The sequence below is a fragment of the Doryrhamphus excisus genome, linkage group LG22 (assembly GCF_037039965.1).
Source record: "Doryrhamphus excisus strain RoL-2023G ecotype Guam linkage group LG22, RoL_Dexc_Guam_v1.1, whole genome shotgun sequence".
NCBI lineage: Eukaryota > Metazoa > Chordata > Actinopteri > Syngnathiformes > Syngnathidae > Doryrhamphus > Doryrhamphus excisus.
Genome location: NC_136378.1, coordinates 379769 through 407011, shown reverse-complemented (window position 1 = coordinate 407011; position 27243 = coordinate 379769). Strand labels below are relative to the sequence as shown.

Sequence of the window (27243 nt, the reverse complement as noted above, 5' to 3'; positions counted from 1 at the left end):
GGGTCCCATCGGGATGTTCCTAGGCTACAAATAAACGGGATGCATGCAACGTGCTGTGGGACGGCTTACCTTGTTTGGTCTCTTCTGGTTATTCCTGTCAGTCATGACAAGTGGGATCACACAAGGAGATCCATGATCTTTGAGGTCGATGAGATCTTTGAGATCTATCAGATCCATGAACTCAGTTGAAAGTAAGACCAACAGACTGTACTGTTATGTAAACATAAGGTTTATTGCAAATGTGCAGGTGTATCCAAAGAGCGTAGCAAACAAATGTTGTCTGGATACTTTAGAGCAACAATCCCGTTATCTTTACAAAACCAAAGACGAGGACTAACTTGGAACACATGGTCCTGGCTGGCAGCTCGTCGTTTTGCTCGTTTGCATTTGGAGTCTTTGGTAGCTTGAAAAACGCAACGTGTTCCTCTCTGACTACGTGCAGGCACTGTTGTCATGCCATCGTTTTCAGGTTGGCGCCGGGCTTAGGAAACGGCGTCAACGCTTGCAGACGTCCCAGCAGTCCGTCGCTGGTCTTCGGCTGCAGGACGATGACGAATACAAAATGATCTCTAAGGAGCATCGCTATTATACGACTGGAACAAAACAAAATACGGCACGGATGAACCCCCCCCCAGAAGCGGCAAGCCCTAAGTGCAGACATTAGAAGATTACAGATTAGCAATCAGTACAGCATAGTCAGTCCACCAGGCTGGATTATACGCCAAGCGTCACCTCTGCTCATCCTGTTATTTCGGTTAATCAACGTCAACATCAAGACTGGGAAAGTCCTTGCGGATGAAATGTGGAGTCAGGAATCCTGGAAACTCAGAACGCATCCACACGCCGAGGGGGGGCCCCTCACAGCACGCCCAGACCCGGGTGGAGCAGGAAGTGGCCGCACCCGCCTCACAGGCTTTCTGAGTTAGCACCTGCGGGACCAGCCCAACCAGAGCCTAAGGACGGTCGCCGATGGCGCCCACTCCGACCCGCTGTCCGAAAGCGAGCGAGCACACGCTAATGCGCCTCTCAGTTCTTGGCGCTCGTTGGCACGACGGCCAAGACTTGGACGGGTTCAGAGGACGGGACCTGACGCTGCGCCGGTCTGGGGTTTTGTGCTCAACTTTTCAAGTCCCATTGGGCGTTTTGCGGCCACTAGGCCACGCCCTCATTGCCTGTTTTTCCAGCGGCAGCAATTCTTTCAACGCAAAAACATGGAGGTCCATTGCTGAACAGGGACAGTGGCTCTGCCTGCCCCAAGGCAGAGCCACTTACACAGCAGAGCCGGTGGCGTGGCTGCAGGTCTGCTGCTCGGACATCGCCTGGACGCTCTGATTGTCCAGCGGGAGCAGGCCGTCGCTCGGGATGCGGGACTGGAATTTCTCCAGCTGCTCCGGACTGGCCAGGTTCTTCAGCAGGTAGTTTTCCCTCTCCAGCTGGTTGTTCTTTTCCGCCAGCTCCTTGATCTGCTCTTTGAGGATCTCCACTTCCTCACGCACGGCGTACATCAGGTGGTTCTTGACCAGGTCCTGTTGTGAAGAGGGGGAACGGGGGGGATCAGCTCACATTGTTCATGACTTGGCGTTCCCCCACGCAAACCAAAACCAAAACAATGCAAAAAACTGCAGCAAGCAAAACCAAAGCAGTAAAATATATTTATATAATACAGCACATGGCCCAAATCCTCGGAGGTAAATATCGTTTTTAGGTTGGGCTTGCTAATTCGGCCCTGCTTTAGTGGAAAATGCATTTTTACACAATCGTCACATAAGAGGTGTGATTTGGTGCACTTCCATGCAACATAGAACCAACTGCTAATGATAATGATAATAATAATATTATTGTTATTATTAAGGACCTCCCCCGGGTCATTGGGACAATCACACCACATATGCTCCATTGCACTGTTGTGATGATGCATTTATGCATGCATAATACAATAGTCATTGTCATTGGGTGCAATGTGGTGCAGTTGTGTGGAGAATGGAGAAGAGCTTACCATGGCCTGCTCTATCTTGTTGTCAATGGCCACCACGCTAGCACCAGAGGCACTGCAGCAGAGAAAACACAACCAGAAACCGTCAGTTCACCTCCAAACACCCACACTTGGAGCCTGGCATGTAACCTATGAGTAATGTGCTTGCAGTGAACGCTAGAGATTACGGGATCCATTACGAGTTTAAAGAATCAACCCTCGGAGCCATCAGGGCGGTTGGTGTTACGTCATGTCGGTTAGAAAGCAACAACAGCACAGTTGTTGTCTTTTTGGAATCAACGCATGGATAGGTTTTGGATGGCCACCGCATTCCCTCACGCTATGGCTGCCGTTTGTTTACCTGTTGTCAAGTTTGACCGACACGACGTCTCCTCCGAGCAGCGAGGAGAAGAACGATATGGAGAAGTTGTGCAGCTGGTAGACGGCCACCTCCATTGGCGTTTTAGCGAACATCTCCGTGCTCATGGTCAGCGACAGACTCGTTTGGAAGATACTTTTCGCCACCTTTGCGAGTCGGTATGAAAAATATGGAGAATAAATCCTTGTGTTTCGGTTTCGTCGATGCACTGGCGAAGTGCAGAGTCAAAGCTTATTGAGGGTCGCTTGTCTGGCTGAGCGACTGTCTGCTGAGCTATTTTCTGCAACTCGCCAGTATATAAACGGCAGGAGTCGTGACGTCACATGACGCGTGCATATATTATGTAAATGAGGGTGGCGGGCGTTGTTTTTTTGCGGTGCGTTTCAGTACCGTTGGGAAAACTACAATTTGACTCCTAAACACGGCTTCGCTGTAAACACGATTTTACATAAACAATAGGAGACACAAGACGGCTCACGATCCTGATTGTTTTGCAATAATTTACCAATTATGAGCATTATGACACGTGCAGAGTCATTGTTACACTACATACAGTCTACATACAGTTATTTATTCTTTATACCAACTTGTAGTGAATGATGGGCAGGTTATCAAACGGTAATCAAGCAGGTAGACATTTGTTTACGTCGAACACCTGAACGCAGCATGGGTTCCCGATGCCTTGCCACTGAGCCTTGCGTTAAATAAGCTACTCTTGGTTTTGGTCAATAAATAGAGAAATACATGTTTCCTGCACAATGTGCATTGCAACTCGGATTTTCTGCTCATATGATTTAATTTCACCAACACGGGACTTTAATTTCACTTGTTGTTGATGTGCTTTCTTTCACTCAGGATTGAGGGTACAGTTGATCAAGATAAACAACGCGTACTGTCACGCCTACATGTTATCACCAGACATCAGTGTGAAAATAATAACAGAATGTACAGTACTGCACCACCAAGTGCAAAGTCAAGGTACTTTTCCATTCCGGTCTTCTGGTGAATTTCCTTTCACTCTGTTCCTGCATTCTGTCGGCCTCTACTGGCCAAGCCCTGCAACTGCAACGGCCCATAACGCACACTGTGTTTACATTGCATTGCAGGGTGGAAGGAATTTTCCAGGATCTTCTCCTGACTCCATAATTTAAAACGTTCAGCTTTCAAGGAGATGTGCTTAACGTCCAAACCATATGGAAAATGTAAAGGATGACAACACACACAATCACTGACCCGCTCATAAGGTCGGGGGGGTCATGATGCATGACCTTTGAGTTTGACACTGTTCCTTGTGTGATGCAAGCGTATCAAACCTCCCGCGACGTGTCACAGAGACATGCATTGCCCACAGCGTGCACGCAGTGCGAGAAAAACACACACCTGCTGGCCCCCTTTTTTCTTCCTCCCCCCGCATGGCAGTTGTTGATTGCGCAAGGCAGCTTGTTCTCACACTCGGAAAAAAAGTCAGTGAACTGTGCAAGTAACATTGTGTTCTTGAAGTCGCCACAGCCCGTCCTCATGATTGATTGTCTGCAATAAGTGCAGTGTTTATTTAGCATGTTGTTGTGCTGACAGCGCCTACCCATCCATAGGGTGCTCACCAAATTACACGATTTCTTAAAGCACAATTTCACAATGCAGTTGTGGACCATGCATGGTTTGCATGAGCTGCAGAAAAGGGACTTGAGTCCAAGCGACGCCAGCACAAGGACTGCCTTTCGACGGGCTGGAAGCCTAATGAAGAAAGCGCCCACAGGAGACTATGGAGGGTGACAAGTGTGACTGTACAGCTGTCAGCTTTAATATCAAGCTCTCTTTGGGAAGAAGGGATTATCTTGCCCGGCCGCGGGACTCCCGTTTAGGAACAGGGGAGGTTGTCACGTTCATTTCTTGTCACGGAGTTAAGATTCACTGATACGAGCATTGGGCAAGTTAGGAAGCAAATGCAAACCGGGGGCTGGACTTGTTTCCTGGCAGATAGAGTTTCACTTTGTCAAACCTCTGTGGAGCACTCCACGGCCCGACGGCCTGTTTGGCGTGTGCAAATCTGTTCAAAAGCTCGCAAAGATGGGCCGCCCTGCTCGTCAAATGTTCCCTGAGCTGCAGCCAACTGGGTTGTGTAACACTGTGATTCATCTTCGCCAATAGCCGAAGACGACCCGGGATGAAAACCATAACATCTTTGGGCGGATTTAGTCTGTCAGAAACGCCACACACACTAAAAACCAAAACACCTCATGAACATCCTTATGTACTGGTATGTACATAAGCTGTATGGCCACTTTGGGCCACGTCTGGACCATGTACTTGAAACACAAGAACTTCATCCATCCATCCATCCATCCATCATATCTGCCACCTATCCTCAGTAAGGTTGCGGGTATGCTGGAGCCTATCCCAGCTCACTTCAAATAAACGATTCCATACGTCCCATACATCAACCCAGCGCTACCAAAACACACGGTGGTCATTTCTCCTACTTACCGCCGATCTGGCCTCTTGAACAGACTGGGGGAGTAAGGGGGGGAGTAGCCGTAAGGTCTGTCGTGGTAGCTGAAGTGCTGGTAATGGCAGCCAAACCTGGGAGACGGTTCGGCCATATGGTAGGCACACACCGAACTACGCTGAGGGGCGTTGGCCTCGGAGAAACGCGACTGCCGATGTCCCATGCTGGCCTCCAAGTGACTGCTCTGCTGCTTCTTCCCACATCGGGACTACGGCGCAACGGGACACCGGGACAATGGGACAATTGAACAGACGTGCGGTCATCAACCGAGTGCCACGCTCAGACTGGCACAACCGCAACCGCCATCAGAGAGAAGCCACAGAAGAAAGTTTAGTGTTTGTATGACGACACGTGCGCTTAGGGAACATATTTAGTCCAACTAGGCTCCGACTGTCGGCGTTCCGTCGGCATCATGCATCGTTAATTTAAAACACTTTAGTGACAAAGATGTGGCTTCTTTCAAGATTTACGTCCAACTTCCGACAACTTTCCCTGGCTTGACTTCAAAGCGGCTGGGAAGGCACGGATGAGAAGGATCCCCAAGACGTCCAAGACGTCCAAGACGCCCAAGACGTCCAAGACGTCCAAGATGTCCAAGACGCCCAAGACGTCCAAGACGTCCAAGACGTCCAAGACGTCCAAGACGCCCAAGACGCCCAAGACGCCACACTTCATTCCCGTCCTTTGCTAACCACAAGAAGCAGCAAGCTTTCCAGCCGTTATGTTCTGGATGAGCCTAAGTACGACTTCATCTCCCATAATCCTTCATGGCAGCTTTTACCACACTGCTTTATTTCATCTCTGAATGAAGCTTCTACATCTGATGCATTTCCATCCATTTTCTCCTGCTGATGCGGGGATGGCAGCCTCAGGGAAGTTCAGACTTCCCAGTAACAAACGCAATATTGATGTTGATCCTTTGCTTCTTCCTGCTCCTTTTCGGACAATGAGGTATATATGTGTATATTTGTATATGTATATATGTATATATGTGTATATGTATGTATGTGCATATGTGTATTCGTGTATGTTGTATATTTGTATAGTGTATGTGTGTATATGTGTACATGTATATATGTGTATATGTATGTATGTGCATATGTGTATTCGTGTATGTTGTATATTTGTATAGTGTATGTGTGTATAAGTGTACATGTATATATGTGTATATGTATGTATGTGCATATGTGTATTCGTGTATGTTGTATATTTGTATAGTGTATGCGTGTATATGTGTATATGTATATATGTGTACGTATATGTATGTATGTGCATATGTGTATTCGTGTATGTTGTATATTTGTATAGTGTATGTGTGTAAATGTGTACATGTATATATGTGTATATGTATGTATGTGCATATGTGTATTCGTGTATGTTGTATATTTGTATAGCGTATGCGTGCATATGTGTACATGTATATATGTGTATATGTATGTATGTGCATATGTGTATTCGTGTATGTTGTATATTTGTATAGCGTATGCGTGCATATGTGTATATGTATATATGTGTATATGTATGTATGTGCATATGTGTATTCGTGTATGTTGTATATTTGTATAGCGTATGTGTGCATATGTGTACATGTATATATGTGTATATGTATATATGTGCATATGTGTATTCGTGTATGTTGTATATTTGTATAGTGTATGTGTGTATATGTGTACATGTATATATGTGTATATGTATGTATGTGCATATGTGTATTCGTGTATGTTGTATATTTGTATAGCGTATGTGTGCATATGTGTACATGTATATATGTGTATATGTATGTATATGTGCATATGTGTATTCGTGTATGTTGTATATTTGTATAGCGTATGTGTGCATATGTGTATATGTATATATGTGTATATGCGATGTAAATTAATGTAACATTGTATGCATGTCTGAAATGAACTAAGAAGAAGATATGAATGAATTAGCTGACCAAAATGGCTTCATTAACTGCTGGCCTTACGGAACAATTATTCCTTTTCTAAAGACCAATTAGCGTCCTCGTTATGTCATGGTGAAAATATTTGACACGCACCCAAGAGCGCCTCTCAGAGATGAAGGATTAGGCCTCTAGTGGGTACAGTTAAGCGATCCCACTAATGTGCTGGGGAAAAGGGCAGAGGTCCCGGGCTGGGGGGCTGAGGGTGTTCAACAGCAGGACATCGCTACGGAGTCCCGTCAAAGGCCTTGACTGGCGTCTGTTGCCCGTGTAATGTTTGTTTGCAGGAAAAGCGGCAACGGTACTTTGGATGGAGTCGCCGCAATGACTGAGTGACGCCACCTGTGACGGAGGGCACCGGTGTCCCGGAACAAAAGGTTGGCGGGTCAGGAGCACCTGTCGGCATTCATCTGCGTACTGTAAACCTCAGCCGTCAGGCCTCGGTCAGCTTGCTGATGGGTACATAGCGTAGCGCCCGTGACACTAAGAAATGCCAGCATCCATCATGGACACCAAGCACACAAACATCCAGCGCTATTCTCTGCAAGCCGGACGGGGCCCAGCTCAACACCAGGGGTCCGATGACCATTCCATTTCACCGTCACGGCACGCAGACACATCCTTCCATGTAGCAGACAGGCTATACATCGCCAGTGTTGCCATAATGACATACACGGCAGACTCGCACCCGCATGAGTCTTTCCTGGTTGACGTTGTACAAAGTAAAACAAACATTGTGGCTTCAGTTGTCATGGCGACAGGAATAACAAGAGCTGGAAATAAACACCCCATTTGCATTCCAAAGTGGAGTGCTTTGTTACAAACATGCAATCCACTAGCAGGAGCCTGCAATGGATGGCGTGTAAGTCACGTTGATGGTCCAATGTGCGGCAGCCGCCCGTCAACACTAAATATCCTTTAAGGCCAACGACAGCATCGCTTTTGCAAATTGATCATATTATCTGCCTTCATGTTTGATTAGTCGTGCCTGTCCAACCATGTCCTTATTTTCCATCCGCGAGTCTGGCCAAGCATGCAGCTGTGTGACCCCGAGTCACAGGCAACTGGGACAAACCCTGCAGGGACCCGGGCCCGCGGTGCTCCAACACATACGCTTGTTTGCGTGCAGTCAGCCACACGTTCGCATGCGAGCACACCAGCGGTGAGGGGACGGCTGGCGCCCCGCTTGCTCTACACAAACACAAGAGTTTGTTCCCACGGCCTCCAGCAGAGTCGCCCTGCTGGGTGTCACCTGCGACGTGAGGATGGAGACACGTCGGCGTTCCCATGGGTGACTCCGGACAAGGTCATCTGCGGTTAACCGGACTGAGTGTATTGGCAGCTGGGGGGTTGCTTTCCAGTCTCGTCCCAGCTGTAAAAAAGCCCCACCCACCCATCCATCCACCCACCCATCCCTCCATCCTCCCTCCTTAGCGGACTTACATACGTTATACATACAGCTTACATACATTGGTGGCACCAGTGAAGCCACAGTGGGGGTCCCAGCAGCCTCAGGCTCGAGCCGGGGAACTTACACCTTGGGGGTCACCACAAATACCAGAAAATAAATAAAAATCCAGCCACTTGGGGAACACCCCAAACCGCACGGCCAAAAAAGTCCCGTTGAGTTGTGGCCGAGGCTTTAGGAGGATGTTGAGATTGAAGCAAGGCTCAGAATGTTGCTGGATGTCCAAGATGACGTTCTACCGTATGGTCTCCTGAGAAGGCCAAACCATGAGGGTGTACTCTGTTTGTTACCGTACTGGACATACCAGAGGTATTGTTAACCAACAGGACCATTCCCTGTCACGCTGAGAGCTGAAGAGCCGCCTGAAACAAAAAGCCTCGATTCTTCCCCGAGCCCGACCCTGGCTTTAGGGGAGCTGTTTGTCACGCCTTAATCACCCAGTGGAACAGCACCATTGAGAACTGGGATTGATCGCTCCCATGCGGCCCCTGTGCACCGCGACTGTTTTCACATGTAAATATCCACGCCAAGCACGCCGTCGCTCTTAGATGACTTCCGTCCAAAGGCGACGGGACATAACTCATGCAGCTGCACATCCTGCACCTCTCGTAGCGCCTTCCTTTCACGTCGAGGGCTGAGAAGAATTCATTTCACTAGCATGGAGTTGCAGTATTAAAGGAAAGGTTTGTTTTGGAAGGTTGAATACAAACAAACAACATCCTGTTGGGGAAGTGATGCTGTGGAAAAAGGGAGAATAACATCAAAGTATGATGTCATAATTGGGAATTAGGCAGCTATATTCCAGGAGAATAACATCAAAGTATGATGTCATAATTGGGAATTAGCTGTATTCCAGGAGAATAACATCGACGTATGATGTCATAATTACAAATTAGGCAGTTATATTCCAGGAGAATAACATCAAAGTATGATGTCATAATTGGGAATTAGCTGTATTCCAGGAGAATAACATCAAAGTATGATGTCATCATTGGGAATTAGCTGTATTCCAGGAGAATAACATCAAAGTATGATGTCATAATTGGGAATTAGCTGTATTCCAGGAGAATAACATCGACGTATGATGTCATAATTACAAATTAGGCAGTTATATTCCAGGAGAATAACATCAAAGTATGATGTCATAATTGGGAATTAGCTGCATTCCAGGAGAATAACATCAAAGTATGATGTCATAATTGGGAATTAGCTGTATTCCAGGAGAATAACATCGACGTATGATGTCATAATTGGGAATTAGCTGTATTCCAGGAGAATAACGTGAAGCATGAAGAGAAGAAAGCTGTAGTTTGACAAGAATGACCTGGGAAGGAATATATAAAAGCCTGAGCATATCTACGCATGTTGCCTGACATGATATATATAAGATATATAAGATATGTCATGATATGCCATGGAAGTTGCATCCTTCCACTTTCAGACTTTGGCGTCTCCAGTGAAGCCAACACGATGCCTTCAGTGTCCTAGCTCCCCTAAAGCGTCTTTGATGCCTTAAATTAAAAAATAATATGAAATAAAGTATATTATTATTTTCCTAACTCTCCTGCAAGTTCAGCCCTTTTTTTGAAAGTCCCAAAGGCGAAGGCAACCAGGAAGTGGCAAACAGGAAATACTTCCACTTGCAACTCCTGTGGAACTTGGCAGTCAACTGCAAGAAAAAAATAGCATGGCCTTTTTCTTGTGTGCGTCCTTATGAACCTTATGAAGACGTATGGGAGCAAATTTCCTCTGTTTTTCTATCTTTACGAGCACGGAGCAGAGAAAGCAAAGTGTGGATGATGGCCGACGTTCCGTTGGCATCCCAGCATTGGTGCCAGCTTTTCTATTCCAGCTGCCGCTTTCAAAATAAATGTCATTTGTGGGATGGAAATACCGTCTGACAAAAGCAGGAAGCTTTTTTAGGGAACTGCTGCTGGATTTGCAGAACAGAAACAAAACCAGACAAACTCCTTTTGTTTCCCAGCGTCTCGCAACACCATCGACTATTTGACTGCTTATTAGACCAGTTATGAGACCAGTTATTAGACTAGTTATTAGACCAGTTATGAGACCAGTTATTAGACTAGTTATTAGACCAGTTATTAGACCAGTTATTAGACTAGTTATTAGACCAGTTATGAGACCAGTTATTAGACTAGTTATTAGACTAGTTATGAGACCAGTTATTAGACTAGTTACACCATCAAGTATTAGACCAGTTATTAGACCAGTTATTAGACTAGTTATTAGACCAGTTATGAGACCAGTTATTAGACTAGTTATTAGACTAGTTATGAGACCAGTTATTAGACTAGTTTTATTAGACTAGTTATTAGACCAGTTATTAGACTAGTTATTAGACCAGTTATTAGACTAGTTATTAGACTAGTTATTAGACCAGTTATTAGACTAGTTATTAGACCAGTTATGAGACCAGTTATTAGACTAGTTATTAGACTAGTTATTAGACCAGTTATTAGACTAGTTATTAGACTAGTTATTAGACCAGTTATTAGACTAGTTATTAGACCAGTTATTAGACCAGTTATTAGACTAGTTATTAGACTAGTTATTAGACCAGTTATTAGACTAGTTATTAGACCAGTTATTAGACCAGTTATTAGACCAGTTATTAGACCAGTTATTAGACTAGTTATTAGACCAGTTATTAGACTAGTTATTAGACCAGTTATTAGACCAGTTATTAGACTAGTTATTAGACCAGTTATTAGACTAGTTATTAGACTAGTTATTAGACCAGTTATTAGACCAGTTATTAGACTAGTTATTAGACTAGTTATTAGACCAGTTATTAGACCATGAAGTATTTGTGTAGCATTAAAACAACAACCAGGTTCCTGCCCACCAAGCACGCTGACGCCCACTTCCTTGTCTTGTCTGCCACCTTGTGCACACTTTATGGTCATGGCTCTTCCTCCTCCTCTTCCTCCTCCTCCTCCTCCTCCATTGATTGTTATTCCTGTCCGTCACGGCGTCTCTGCAGCAGCGATCCCAGGTGACGTGCTTGAGCACAGCCTGGCCCTGCCTGGAGGTAATTACCTGGTCTTGGTGTTCTTTGTGGTCTGGTACATTCCCGGCTACTGGCGCCGCAGGGAGAGTTTCCACGCGGCCGTGCAGCCTTTGCCGGGCGTACGTGGGCATTGCTCAGGGGATTAAGGTGCAGCAGAGCTGTCACCGTGACAACAACATCATCTCGACGTCGATTTGCTCGTCACTCTGCGGTCACACATTCAGTACATTCCGCAGAGACGTTGAAATAACAATAAGAACATTTCTTTCTTCTTCTGTTACCGTGCGGGACGGCAGCACCACGCCCCAAGAAAGTTGAGGAAATGCTGCAAGAGACGCAACACGGAGATAACGCAACACTTCTCATGCCACGCTTCCTTCCATGGGGCTGCAAGGCTACCACTTGCCACAGAAGATGCTGCCCTGGTCTTTAAATGACCCCAAACACCCCCATTTCATTCTCCTGAGGTCGGAACTGATGGATGCTTGGGAAGAAAGCTGAAATATGGCCAGCAAAACCGCTGGTGACCAGCCAGCACAACGCTACCTTTGTTCCGTTTGTTCCTTACTGCTGCTTTAATGTTCCGTGTTTGATCCGCCTCGCTATGAGAGCCGTACTGAAAACATGAAAACATGAACAGGCCAAGAATGTCTGCGCCGAGGTCAGCCAGCCAGTTGCAGGGAGGAAGCGCGAAGCCGGCGGGCAAACAAGCAAACAGGAAAAGCAAAAATGAGGAAGAGAGAAAGAGAGCGGGACAGCGGCGGCGGGGAGGACGAGGCTTTGGCAGCCGTTGCTAGGTGGCGTTTCCTCTGATTGGAGACGTTTGGCTGCACTCCCAGTTCTTTAGGGAAACGTTTCAACATTCAAGACGTTTGACCTGCGCGCCCCCACGCCGCAGGAAAGCCCTCCACGCCATCGCTTGAGCAGGAAGCCGCCAAGCGAAGCCACTTTTTTCTCTCCGGGATCTTGAACGTGTTTATAAGCTGCAGACATCTGCAAGACCAGCGTTAGCCTCTTAGGGATGAAGGTGTCTAAGTCTGCAATCTGTCCTGGGGGGTCCAGCCAGGCCCACCTGGGGAGATATGATATTCATACATTTCATCTCAGCTGTGGCGTGAAGGTGAACAGAACGCTTTTTCTTGGACTTTTTCAACTGTTTCAACGTCCATCTTGAATCATCTTTGTGATTCTTCTCCTCAGATTAAGACTTTATTCCCAGAATAATAGGAATAAGAGAAATAAGAGGAATAAGAGGAAGGTACAATGGCTTCCTTTCCCAATGGCGGGCCGGGAAGCGGGGGGCACGTGACGCATGGCAAGTGACGGACATCCAACACGGAGAGCGGCACCTTCCCAGATGATTCCACTGACAGGATGATGAGCGTCATGGAAGGATTAGCTTGTTTTCACAATAGCGAGGCGCTGTTATGGCTGCCTGTTTGTTACGTAACATGACGAGACGGGCGCTGCCTGGCCTACCGACGTTCTTTGGGTGTCACCGCCCTGACACACCGAGACAACGCTCGCACCACCGCTGGCCCGCCGTGGCTGGAATTAGTGTGGGAAGACTTCCTGTCGAGGAAGTTCCTGTTTAGATGTTTTCCTTGTGGTCCTCCACCAATCTCACCTCCGAAGATTTGAATTGAAAAGTGCTGACATGCAAATGCAGTCAAATCCTGTCCCGGATTACATCATCTCAGCTCCAAACCCAACTCCAAATGGTCCGTAGGTATGAATGTGGGTGGGAATGAGGGTCTCTGCTTCCCCTTTGGTGGGCTGCCTGGCATTAGGAGCAGGCATGGAGCGCTGAGGAATGAGTAGGCCTGAGGCAGGAGGTCTTTGACTGGGATGTGGATGGTCGCCTGGATGGAATCTGGATGGCAGCGGTGGACAGACTGGCCCCGTCCACTAGGGTGGACAGACCGGCCCCGTCCACTAGGGTGGACAGACCGGCCCCGTCCACTAGGGTGGACAGACCGGCCCCGTCCAGTAGGGTGGACAGACTGGCCCCCGTCCACTAGGGTGGACAGACTGGCCCCCGTCCACTAGGGTGGACAGACCGGCCCCGTCCACTAGGGTGGACAGACCGGCCCCGTCCAGTAGGGTGGACAGACCGGCCCCCGTCCAGGACGGTGGAAAGACCTTTAATTCCCCGTCATCAATATGTCCGCTGACTAAAAACAACGAAGGTTTTATGGCTCCAAAGTTCGGATTTGATTGTAATCTTAATATTTCAGGCTCCCGATCAGAAGGGAACGTTAGCAAAAGGGGCGGAGCTGGAAGCTAGGTGGAAACGCTAACTTCCTCCACATGAGCTGAGGTCAAAAGGTTCCATTCATTATCTGGTTTTACTTTCCAGAAAGACTTGGGAACAACAGGAAGGGATTCCTTCTTCTGGAGGCTGGATAAAAGCTCTACAGCACAGCTCGCTGAAAACATCTCGTATCGGATCCTTTTTCTAAGACGTCCTAAGATGTGTATTCCTGGCGGATAATCACATATCTTAATAATCACTCAGTAACCATGGGAACGATGAGATGGGGAGCTGGCACACAGTAAATGATGCAGAAAGGTTGCGTCATCATCAGTGGATAGTAAATGTACACAGCGACACAAGCTGTACACCGGCTACTTTAAAGTACATACACACCCCTTGAGGAATGGGCCGGGATTCGAGGTGTTCAAGAACGATGTTGATCGATAAACGTCATCGACCAGGAAGTGGCGGACGGTAGCGGGCGTCAAGTCACAACAAATCACGCTACGATTGTTCCTCCTTCCGAGGGGAACGCCTCGTTTGTGTCTCTACTTGCAGCACTTACGCTCCTGGAGACGCTGCTAATGGATCATTGGATGCTTCCAATATTCTTTTTTTCTCCTTTGGAAGAATGTTCTGCCAAGTGCAAGATAAAAAGAGGAGCAGGAAAGTATCATCAACATTCCTGACTGAGTCCACACTTTCTTGGCAGCCATCCGATGGCGTTCCGAATTCTTTGCTGCAGGAGCGACATTGGCTTTGCCATCCGAATGCGGACTATGGCACGTCCCCAGCTCCATGGCACCAAGACCCAAGTCGGGTCTTGGACGGGATGCATCTTGTGGTTTGCTCCCATCGGAGTCTGCAGGCTCCTGCCCCCTTATCTCGCCCCCCATCTGAGAGTTGGAGGAACGGCCAAAAGCAATCACAGACTCACCCAAACTTGGCACACATGTTGGACTCTCTCTCTCTCCTGCTCTCTCGCTCGCTCTCTCCCCCTCTCCCTCTCTCTCTCTGTCTATCTCTCTCTCTCTTTCTCTGACGTCCACCAGCAACAAAAAAAAGGAAGAAGAGGAAATAGACCAGGAACTCATCTGGCTTTCTTTCCTCTCAGCTTTTCTTACAGTAACTTGCTGCCATCCATCCATCCATCCATCCCTCCATCCACCCATCATCCACCCATCCATCCATCCATCCACCCATCCACCCATCCACCCATCCATCCACCCATCCATCCCTCCATCCATCCATCCACCCATCCATCCCTCCATCCACCCATCCATCCCTCCATCCATCCATCCATCCATCCATCCACCCATCCATCCCTCCATCCACCCATCCATCCACCCATCCATCCCTCCACCCATCCATCCATCCATCCATCCATCCATCCATGCTTCCCTCCATCCCTCCATCCATCCATCCATCCATCCATCCATCCATCCCTCCATCCACCCATCCATCCATCCATCCATCCACCCATCCCTCCATCCACCCATCCATCTATCCATCCATCCATCCATGCTTCCATCCATCATCCATCCATCCATCCATCCATCCATCCACCCATCCATCTATGCATCCATCCATCTATCCATCCATCCATCCATGCTTCCATCCACCCATCCATCCACCCACATCATGGGTCAAGCATGATGGCCCATAACCACATACCAGAGTCTGCATTCACACCCTGACTGCAACTGATTCTCTTTCCTGTTTCTACACGCTGGTTTCCTTCTTGCTCACCTAAACGACGGGGGCTCATCATTGGGAAACTGAAATTGCACGTCCGTCCACCACAAGAGAGCTCAAGAGAACACGATGTTTTGTATGTGATTGGCCCCTTTGCTGCAACCCTTCCTGTGATCTGGAACTGGGGAACTGGGGAACTGGGGACCTGGGGACCTGGTGACCTGGTGACCCGGTGACCCCGCTTTGCAGTACCAAGCCTCGGCAACGCTGTTGTTCAAGTATTTCCCCTAAGAACTTCCATGGAATGCTGGCCAAATATTCAGAAGGGATGTGTAGAAGGTACAGTTCTTCTCTTATGGTTTTAGATAATAGACTACCTTGAGACGTGCAGCCGCCCGGCCCCACCTCTGCCCCATTCTCAGCTTTTCAACAAAGTGAGGATTCCTCGCTGGGGAATCTGGGATGGAACATTCCTACGTTCTCCAACCATGCACTCTTCATGTTAAAACAAAAACATCTCCTGGTTCTTGCATGCCAACTGCAGTCTGACAAACAGAGCAGGGCACCCGACCCCGATGGCGGGGGTCATGCAAGGTGTGGTCGCTTGTAATGTCTATTTAAAGGATGTCATTCATATTCGCTATTTGGGAAACTATTACTCACCCCTGTCTGAGCTCGTGGCAAGGGCTGTGTGTGTGTGTGTGTGTACTTGTCTGTGTGCGTGCGTGTGTGTGTGTGTGTGTGTGTGTGTGTACGTGTACGTGTGTGTGTGTACGTGTACGTGTACGTGTGTGTGTGTACGTGTGTGTACGTGTGTGTGTGTACATGTGTGTGTGTGTGTTGACAGACTTCTTAACTATCTGAATGGGTGCCACAGCCGAGGTCCAAACAGATAAGCCTAGCGAGCACACGAGTCTCCAACCCCCCCCCCCATGCAGCCCCCCAACTCCACCCACCCTCAGCATTATATAAGAGCCACGACTGCCAAACAACACAAGTGTGCTGCAGACGAAGCCGCACTGTAAGAAGTGGAAGGGGGGGCATGGGGGGGGGCATGTGGTGGTTCTGCAGCACCTCACACAGAGAGGAGTTCAGGGTGCAAATCCCGGTGTTTGCTTGTTTTGTATGGAATAGTTTGAGGTGCGTTTGGGTGGCGTATTAAAGGTGCGTTTAGGTGGCGTATTAAAGGTGCGTTTGGGTGCCTTACTAAAGGTGCGTTTGGGTGCCTTACTAAAGGTGCGTTTGGGTGCCTTACTAAAGGTGCGTTTGGGTGCCTTACTAAAGGTGCGTTTGGGTGCCTTACTAAAGGTGCGTTTGGGTGCCTTACTAAAGGTGCGTTTGGGTGACCAAGCTGCGTCTGTAGCTGGAAGCCCTTCCTGCAGACACCACAACATACTTGGGTACTGTGCCTGAGGACATTCCGTGACACCTCCATATCGGGAATTCAGCCTTTACAAGCCGGTGGCAGAACAAACAAGCAAGGCTACCGTGTCTTCTTGGTTGAGATGTTCAATTCCATCCCGGAGTTTGGCTGCCAATATATTTATTTTTAAGGCGCCCGCATGGAGCCCAAAAGGCCGTGTTATGTTTTATGCTTGTCATTTACTGCTGGGACGCGGAGGATTTGCCGATGTCAGCAGGGACTTATTATAGAGTTGTAATCCACCTGCGGGACACGCCGGCCGCTGTCTCGGTGACTGATTATTCAGGACAAAAGAGCTTAGATGGATTGTGTCCTGACGTATGAAGAGCACGTACTGTACGCTGTGGGTCGCCTCTGTGCACCTTTCACGTCCACATGACCTTGACTATGAGGTTGTCCGTTCCATTCCTCCATATCACCAATCATAACCAATCAACCATTTCACCTCTCCCAATTATCCGTGCCTCAAAGTGAAAGATGGAATTCATCAATCCAACACTGAATACCAACAAAAAGTTCATAAGTTGCTTCTTTTCAGTTCCTCTCAGTTCCTGCAAGCACCTACCACGACTTCCCAAGTATCTATTCATGGAGCGTCATGGAATGATGGAGTCCTAGCCGTCATCAAGCGTACAGTAAAGGGCGTGGCTGTAGCTCTTTGCTCTTGACTACCTTTCTGTGTGCTTGATGCCATTTATGCATCATCAACACTCACACAAAGTCAACAATGCAGCAGCCGCTTACGCAATACCTCCTGTAACAAGGTTGAACAGGTTCATCATTACAATGCTGACTATGTTCCATCAGATCACTTGTGGTGTAAAAGCTAGCGGCGGCCATCTCTTACGTCCCTGCAGTAACCCGTTGCCTGCCTGATGGTGTAAGGAAGGACTAAAAGCAGAGTAAGGTGACTCTAGGGGTGCTAGTTCATGTCTACAGGGCTTTAATAATGTTAAAACACTTATTTTCTTATCTTATATGGGGCAAACAAAGGTACGTTTGTTTGGACAAATATATATATAGAAACATCATGGCGGCAATAAGAAAGCTATGGATGTTAGAAGGGAAGTGATGTGGGTTATTACAGGGAAAAGCTTGGGAATGTCGACATCCAGGACTTCTATCAATCTCTTTGGTTGGCTTCCAAGAAACTGAAGAAGCAAGGGCGGCCTAAGCCTTTTTTCCACGCCTGTCTGTTCTTACTCCGAGTTGGCCCGAAAGGAGGTCAGCATTTAGGACTGCAATGTAAACACCTCATATTGCACTCTGTACAGCTGAAACCAGTCCAAGCAGATAACGCCATCACGCACAGCTGTTCCGCCATCAGATGGAGCCTGCATGTCTCTGGGCAACCTCCAATTCTAGTTCATGTCCTGTGTCCAAAACATGTCCTTAGGTTTCCTGCACTCACCCCTTCTGGTCATTGTAAATATATACTCGGGACATACGGACACTACTTCCTGGATTGGGAACCTTTGGCCAGTGGATCAAATAAAGGCTTCTCGCGGTGCAGCTATTTTCTGGTTTATATTTGGGTTGGAGAGCAGAGTTTGAGGTCCCCACGGGGTCCGCGACACAGCAGGACGCCGTCTCCACTGCATTGTTGGACGGCTCGTCATGTTCGGTAGCCTTCTGGACCACGGCCAGAACTCCTTGGCCGCTGGAGGCCAGCGTGAGGGACTTTTGGAGAGGACAACAGTCGATATTTGTGGCTAAAGATCTTCCATATGAGGTCAAAGTACTAATTACTGATGTGCTCGGGTTACGTACAAGTACCGTTCCTAGACGGTGATGTAAGCCTTGTTTTGGTGTAAGCTGGAACGCAGCAAAGACGGTCGTACAGTACAAGGCTAAATACCATATACATACAACTACAAGGCTAAATATGATCTATGAATAAGACTGAATTGAAACAGTAATACAAAAGATAAACTAAGCACCTCTCTAGCTTGACTGAGCTGTTTTGTATGTTGCACAATTTCCCAGCGTCTGTGAACTTGACATGATGGGAGTGTGCCGGAGGACGACTACGTGAACAGCAGCCTGAAAGGCAGCAGGACGAAAGTTGCCAAAATACTCCAGTGTGACATGATATCATGAACATGCAGTACCTGTTACTACATGCCCTCGGCGTGGATGGGAAAGTACTAAACCCTCTTGGAGCGCTTTGGAACGCTTTGGAACGCTTTGGACAGCCGGCTTTCCAACCCAATGGGTGTGTCCCATGGCGTGCATTCGTCAGCTGCCTCATTGTACCAGTTTTCATATTTAAGACGCATAAAAGAGCACATGTGTACATGTGTCACGTAAGGATTGTAGGTGTACTTTTACTTTACTCAAATGTTTATTTCCCCTCCCGACCATAGGTGGGGACCATAGGTGGGGACCATAGGTGGGGACCATAGGTGGGGACCATAGGTGGGGACCATAGGTGGGGACCATCGGTAGCTCTTTCATTGAACACATCTCTTTCTCTCCAAGATTCTGAAACCAGAGTCAGAGGCCTGAAGATACTCATTTCCAAAGAGAGCACAATAAAGTACAATAAAGTACAAGTACTACCCTGCTACTATACATACTAACGTTCAGCTGCCTCCACAATCCACGTTCGGATCACATTCACAGGCATGGCCAGCCGTCATGGCGTGGCGTTCAATAAGCCAGTTTCACGTCATTCTGCTGTGTAAATATGGGGGGGTGAAGGAAGAGATTTTTAGGTGTGTTGTCCTGTGCTGACCCACCACATGGTTATATACCAATGGTTATACCACTTGTTTTGTACTTTTGAATGTAACTTGCTTCGCAGCTATATAACTTTGTACTTTTGCAGACAGCTATTACAGCTATGTAACTTGCTTTGCACACTTTTTGACTTGTTTTGACTTCACACACTTAAATATTCACTGGTCCCGGCAACGGGATAAATATTATGCCCATATAGAATGTTGTGAATGTTGTGAGAAACGAACTAGAAGGTTGTGAGAAAAATGTTACCTTGAGGTGCCTGAGACAGAGGATGGAGGCGATGACTCCCCTCCTGCGGAGACAGGCTGGCCACCTGTTTTCGCACGAGCGAGCATATAAGGCATTTGTTTTCTCAATCCCGGTGAGAGTCTGCTGTGAACTGTGCACGAGTGTCCAGCTTTCGGTTTCCAGATTACTCTACCGGGGTGTTTTTGGCTCTCCGCCCTCTGTCAACGGTAAGGTATGCTATTCTGGATTCGAACTATGTTGATTGGAGTGTTATGTGGGGGCATAGGGGTGACAGCTTATGTCTAGCATAATAACTCATGAAGGAGTGTTGTGTGGGGGCATAGGGGTGATCAGCTTGTGTCTAGCATAACTCATGATGGAGTGCTATGTGGGGGCATAGGGGTGATCAGCTTGTGTCTAGCATAATAACTTGAGGGGAAGTGTTGTGAACTGCTGTGTGTTTTACCATTAAATATCATTAATGTACATACAGTCGTTGTTTGTGATCATTTCTCTGCTGCGATCTCTCCGGACCTGTAACAACCTATTTCACAAAACATTTGGCGTCACGAACCTGGAACTTTTTGAAAAGGAGAGACTCAGTGAGAGAAATGTTTAGGAAAAAGGAAAATAGTCCCGCCGCGGAGAGCAGAGTTGTTCCGGGGTGGGGGGCAGTGCCGTGGAAGACGGTAGCTGATAAGTTGTTGCAAGCGGGGAGTTCTGGACCGGAAGCATGGACAGAAAATACCGCTGGTGTTCCTAGGGTTGTGGTGAAACCCAAAGCTCCGCTCGGAGGAGCTGTTAAGACGGTAGCTGATAAGTTGTTGCAAGCGGGGAGTTCTGGTCCGGAAGCATGGACAGAAAATACCGCTGGTGTTCCTAGGGTTGTGGTGAAACCCAAAGCTCCGCTTGGAGGAGCTGTTAAGTGCATGTGGGCATGCGCGCAGGCATGGAAAATTCAGCCAGAAAAATATACTAGCCCGGAGCATGAAACGTTGAAACTAAGAGAACAAGTTGATAGAGTAAAAATAGAGAATCAGATGTTACAAACCAAAATAACATTGCTGGAGTGCAAAAAAGCTAATTTACAGCGGATGTGTGAGAAGGCTGTTGCTAGCACGAGGCATGTTACTCGCAAGCAGAGGAAAAATCTCAGGGGTGATGAGGTGAAAATACGAGCTTTTGTGATAAGTGGGGAGGATAATCCCGATGCCTGGGATCGAGAGGAGGATTGGGAGAAGTTTTTCCCTGATCTGTATCCTGACCCAGAGCAGGGGGAGGGTGATGGTGAGCTTCGTGTAGCTAGACCTGTACAGCGTCGGCGACGCGTACAAAGAGCGATGCCCCCTGCTGAGGAAAGGGTGACCGATGCTCAAGGTCAGCAGTTGTATGATGCACTGTGTAAATGGATGCGTGCCAATCCGCCACCAAGGGAGGAGGAGGTTGGTGTGCCTGTTAGAAGCTCTGATGATTCCGATTCAGACTCAACTACATCAGAAGGCGAACGGGAAAAGCATCAAATAGCTGCATTAAAGCGAGCACGCAAAGAAAGAAAAGAAAAGAGTAAGGCCAAAAAACAGAATCGGAAGGGGAGGCAGAATAAGAACCCCTTTTCGGAAGGCGGTGGTCTTTACCCCTCCTTAGCCAAGTTTGAATAGGATGGGGGTCAAGCCCCGGAGGCAGCGGCCAAATTTGTACCCCGCTGGTCACAAGAAGACCCTAGGCCTCATGTAAATATGATTATTCATTGGAAAAGCTCAGATCAGGAAGTAAGAGCTTTAGTTGATACAGGGGCGGAGCCCACGATAATTTCAGGCAATCCTGCTAAATTCAAGGGACCGAAAATATCCATGATTGGACTGGGAGGAGCATGTGTTTTGTTTTTCAGTCACAGCCTGGTGGCGAGCGTTGGAGTGTGGATGTTGAGGCTGCTGGTGGGACGTCTGGCAGAAGGGGCCCGAGGATCATCGTACCATGGGGTCCCACCCAGGAGATGGCCATGTCGGTTGTTGGGGCACTCTCCTGGCTGTCCTGCCTGCATGCGGCCCGAGGAACGCCCACTCTTGGGGGACACCGGTGGAAGGAGCTCCTCGCTTGCCTCGCGTGGTTCGAGTGGGATGGAAGAACAGCACCAATAATCGCACGCAGGATAACTTCCGCTGCCCTGCGTGGTCCGTCTGCCAGACTGCAAACATCACCATGGACTGCGACCCCTACCCAGGACCACATGCATGGTCCATGATCCTGAGAACGGGATGCAACGTTACCATTGAAGCTGAAGTAAGCCTCTGTCGATTAACGGGAAATCCCTTCCTGACGGAATATCCCTTCACACTTCGTGAGGACGTATCATGCTCATCGACCAAGGGGACTCAATGGACGGTAACGTCAGGCGACACTGACATCTGGATTTCAAACTCAACTGAGATCACGGGACGCAGGTCAACAATCTGGGTCATCTTGGTAGTACCACCACATCAGCAGGTGACACACCCTACGTTAGTGCCAATAGTGACATCATGCACACACATGGCTTACCAGGCGGCACATAATGAGATTCATTGGGAGATAAGGTTACCATCGATACCAACCTGCAAGCCACGAAGGAACAAACGAGCGTGGTATGATACACTGTTAGGGGGAACAGGAACTTTGTTAGGAATATTCAACACCATTGATGGGGAAGTGACACGATCTATGTTATCATCTACAGGTCAGGCGACAGCTCATGGGTTCCGCAGGGTGGCACAATGGATGCCTACCACTGTAGAAATACAGAAAGGGGGAGCTCATGTAGTAGACACATTTCTGGGTTGGAACGTTGATATGTGGGATGCAACATCAGAAGTTTTACACAAGGTTGCAACGTTGAATAGTACCAAATGTACCTTGCAAATGCTTAGTGCTAAAGTTCAGCAAGAACGTCTGTTGAGAACATTGACCTCCTCAGCAGTGCAGCCGTGGAGACACTTATGGAACATATCGGACCGCGTATGGTTACAAGTTAAACCTAGCCTGACTCAGTGCAATGAAACACACTGTCAAGGGATGTGGTTGGAAGTAAACGTAACCCGACCCATGACCATATGCAGATATCGGATTTTGCCATTAATAGTGGGAAACCATTATTATTTCTTGAAAACGCATGGGGACTGGTTTAGTCCACAGACTAATCTGACTTATGATCTGGAAGGTTGTGACGTAATGGACAAGGGGACTGTATGCTTACAAATGCAAATATATCGAGACCCATGTTTTACGAATGACACGGCACTGTGTGATTGGAATGTGGAGAAGCCTGAGGACTTGCTATATCAGGTAGGGCCCCACTCTATTTGTGTAGCAACAGTGAATCCACATCCCCAGTTGCCAACGACACCGTTTTCCGGATGTTTATGGGACGTGCATCTGTTTACCTGGCACAATCAATCGTTTCGATTGACAAATTTCAGTTGGACAAACCGACTGTCTACTGTGCAATGGCAAGCCCTATCGCTGCCTTGGCAGGTGGATCTGACACGCTTCAGCAGCGCACTGAACCGTTCGGAGACACTTAAGCATCTTGTTAAAACTCATTTGACAGATGTGTCCAGGTTGCAGGTGTCCACCATGATCGCCCGGAATGAGGTGGTACATGCCACCAGGACAATTGAGCAATCTTCGGCTCATCACTGGTGGGATATATTTACAGGAATGTCGATAACAGCACGACGACACTTAGTCCCTCCATTATTGGTTCTTATCATATGCTTAGCTTTACTAACGTTGGTTAACTTCTGCATGTTTTGGTATATTAGACGCACCCGAGCTATGTTGTCGCGACGCATTTATAACGCAGTTTCTTGAATTATGAAAATAGAACTATACGATGATTTGGGGCCGTTTGGGAGGGAAATAACAAAGATGTTTGTGGAAGCTGACCCTCCGGGTCATCATGCATCCTGGTGGCCAAGGCGTTCGGACCCCCTGCATTTTACGTTTCCTGATCGTATTTCTATGTATCAGTTTGTTATTGGGCACATGTTACACGGGAATCATGACATCATGGTGTTGTTGCTCCAGGGGGATGCCTATGTTAATTGGATGTTTGAAAATGAAGATGATCTACCTGAACGGTTTATCAATTAAGTGGTGGTTTCAGCTCAGGCCACAGGGTGGAGTGAAGGAAGAGATTTTTAGGTGTGTTGTCCTGTGCTGACCCACCACATGGTTATATACCAATGGTTATACCACTTGTTTTGTACTTTTGAATGTAACTTGCTTCGCAGCTATATAACTTTGTACTTTTGCAGACAGCTATTACAGCTATGTAACTTGCTTTGCACACTTTTTGACTTGTTTTGACTTCACACACTTAAATATTCACTGGTCCCGGCAACGGGATAAATATTATGCCCATATAGAATGTTGTGAATGTTGTGAGAAACGAACTAGAAGGTTGTGAGAAAAATGTTACCTTGAGGTGCCTGAGACAGAGGATGGAGGCGATGACTCCCCTCCTGCGGAGACAGGCTGGCCACCTGTTTTCGCACGAGCGAGCATATAAGGCATTTGTTTTCTCAATCCCGGTGAGAGTCTGCTGTGAACTGTGCACGAGTGTCCAGCTTTCGGTTTCCAGATTACTCTACCGGGGTGTTTTTGGCTCTCCGCCCTCTGTCAACGGTAAGGTATGCTATTCTGGATTCGAACTATGTTGATTGGAGTGTTATGTGGGGGCATAGGGGTGACAGCTTATGTCTAGCATAATAACTCATGAAGGAGTGTTGTGTGGGGGCATAGGGGTGATCAGCTTGTGTCTAGCATAACTCATGATGGAGTGCTATGTGGGGGCATAGGGGTGATCAGCTTGTGTCTAGCATAATAACTTGAGGGGAAGTGTTGTGAACTGCTGTGTGTTTTACCATTAAATATCATTAATGTACATACAGTCGTTGTTTGTGATCATTTCTCTGCTGCGATCTCTCCGGACCTGTAACAACCTATTTCACAAAACAGGGGGGCATCGTTTACCCAATGGCCGTGCAAACAGACTGCGATGGACAACAAATGATCTTGCTGAGGACAAATCCCAAAGCGATGCCCTGAAGGAAAGGACTCTAGGAGCACCCATCAGGGTGACACCCCAGGTGATGAACCCCATGACCTGTTCTTCATGTATCAATACTCGGGGTGACGCTGCATGCCAATCACCAATCACCAATCACCAATCACCTCCAAGAAGGCTTGGAGATGAAGGCGGTGAAGTCCAATGGTGTCCGCCACGGCTCTATCAGCCACGGTCGGTGTACAAGGGTAATGTCTATTGTACTCGCTGTACTTTCCGCTATCTTTCTTAGCCCAGAGATAAGACCACAGGTAAAAATTAACTTAGCTTTGGTAGCTGCCCTCAGTTAGCAACTGTATAAAATACTGATAAACGCCAGGATTATTGCTGATATGACGGCAGCAACAACACTGGAATTGTCCCACCAAATATCACGGTTGATCACTGATCACTGATCATTGATCACGGATCATTGCTGCTGCACTATAGCAAGTGTTTTCAGTGGAGGTATTTTATATTATTAGTCAAAACATAGTGAAATACATGTGATATGCTATTGTTATGTTATTTCATGTCTACAGGACTCTAATCGGGTTAAAAACAATATTTAGAAAACCATTAGCAGGTTTTCTAACACCAAAAATATTCCATTTATTAACTTGGAATCCTACTTGGCAGAACCAGTTGAGTGCTATGAGCGAGGGACGAACATATAAATATAAATATGAATATAAAATGCTGAATCCCTTTCTGGGGTACAACAGCATATTTCATTGGGCCAGGGTCGTATTTAGCGGCGTTGAGGCTGTGGGTTGATGTCAAGTCGCCGACAGCACTCTGACCTCCATCAATGGTCCAGCCCACCTAGTGTTTCCCAAACGGCTGCAGCTTTCCGATGGGATGGCAGCCCCTCACACTGCTCCAAAGTCCCCAGCAAACTGTAATGAACTCTTATTTTGAAGGCCAGACGTGTGTCGTGTGTGTGGAGAATATCTGCTGACGTTAAGATGAGCTGGGACCAAGAAAAGGGTGTCTCTCGTCCTTAATTCACCCAGAACTTGCACAACATCGGCGGGCATCGTTAAACGTTAACAGGCGGTAAATCCCAACACACACACACACACAAACGCACACAAACACACACAAACACACCAGCATGCTCTGCCAAACTCAGCATCCATCAGAGTGTATTTTTCGTGTTGATTGAGATTGTAGAGAGAGAAGATGATACAAAACGAAGACAAACGTAGGTGTAGAGCGCCCCCCCCCCCCCCCACACACACACACACATGTAACATGCTGTATCTGTCTAGCCTAGCATCGCCAGGCCCGTGTTGGGCTCTGCGGTGACGGAACGACGGTACATCTAATGTGAGGCTGAAGTCATTGGCCAGCGTTTGCCAAGTGAACCATCTACCAGCAACCCAACGAGATTTAATTGACCCCTCATCGTAAAATATCCTTTCAATGGATGCCGTGTGACGCCACCCTAAAGCGTGGTTTTGTTTGTTCTTTGTGTAGGTTGGGTTTTGTTTACCTCCTTGCTGCCCGCAAAATCTTTTTATTGTTTTGTGCTTCGGGTGTGAATGTTGGAGCTGCGACTGGAAACATATGTCCTGCACGTTCATCAACAATTCCCCCGGTCGGGCAGGTAGACGGCGTTGGCGGGTAATTGTGATGTTACGCAACATGTCAGATCGCCCCGCTGATATAAATAGAGGACCTTTGGACCGGAGACATCGCTTTATGTGCTCATTTTTGGAGCTTCAAGGTGGAGGTTCAAAGAGCCCTGATTAGTCTCCATCAACCATCTGCTTGGCGTCCAAACAATAACGCGGCCCTCCAGCACCTCCTGATGAAGGAGCTTGTATGTGATCAAACGTGCGCAGTGGGACATGCAAAGCACAGACTGGGGGTCAAACCTGTGGAAGAAGAGCAGGATGGACAGCATGGTCTGGTCTATGTTGCTGTTGCAGATCCCCTGGTTGAGCAGGAAGCACGGGTCCCTGACCACCGACTCCAAGGAGTCCTGCCTCATGATGTTGTTCAGCTTGTCCGTGTTGAGGTTGGGGTACATCAGCTGATTGCGAAGCTGCCGGAAGTGGCTGACGCTGGGGCTGGTGGGGCTCGTCGGCGGGCCCCGAGACACCGACTCGTCACATCCGTTGGCCAGGTCCAGGCAGCAGCTGCAGCAGTCCAGGCCGATGGGGGAACGGCACTCATCCTCTGACATCTTTGAGGGGCGGGGGGATGAGGGGGGGACTGTGGAGACCGGACAAAGTCAAGAGAAAGTCAAAGAGCAGACTGTCACGTCTGCCTTACTGTCACGTCTGCAGTCCAGGCCCCAAACGAGGTGAGGCGGCAGGTTGAATTCCGCCCTGAGAAGTGCAGTCCCTCCTGGGCATGCACTTTGCCTGCTCCCGTCCCTGAGTGCCCCCCTCCTGCGGCTCTGCTGGCTTTAGCCTTTTGTCCCGGACCAACGCCGCCGCTGTGCGTTGCTACTGTAGCGGAAGAAAGAATGGAGGCCCCCCCCCTCCTGACACACACACG

At 47.9% G+C, this 27243-nt stretch overlaps 1 protein-coding gene across 3 annotated transcripts; it reads right to left on the bottom strand.

Annotated features, from left to right (window-relative positions):
* Window positions 1–211: 211 nt before the first annotated feature.
* On the bottom strand, window positions 212–27243 carry tsc22d3 (TSC22 domain family, member 3). Of its 3 annotated transcripts, XM_078788231.1 has the most exons (4): window positions 27016–27243; window positions 26616–26955; window positions 1997–2048; window positions 212–1526 (listed from the first exon to the last, which is right to left on the bottom strand). In XM_078788231.1, exons 2-4 carry the CDS (start codon window positions 26924–26926, stop codon window positions 1269–1271), a joined length of 621 nt encoding a protein of 206 aa, XP_078644357.1. In that variant the 5' UTR covers window positions 26927–26955; window positions 27016–27243; the 3' UTR covers window positions 212–1268. The 3 variants fall into 3 exon arrangements, with proteins under 3 accessions (XP_078644357.1, XP_057919190.2, XP_057919191.2); XM_058063207.2 differs by having other exon boundaries at window positions 26616–27243; XM_058063208.2 differs by lacking the exons at window positions 26616–26955; window positions 27016–27243 and adding an exon at window positions 2334–3863.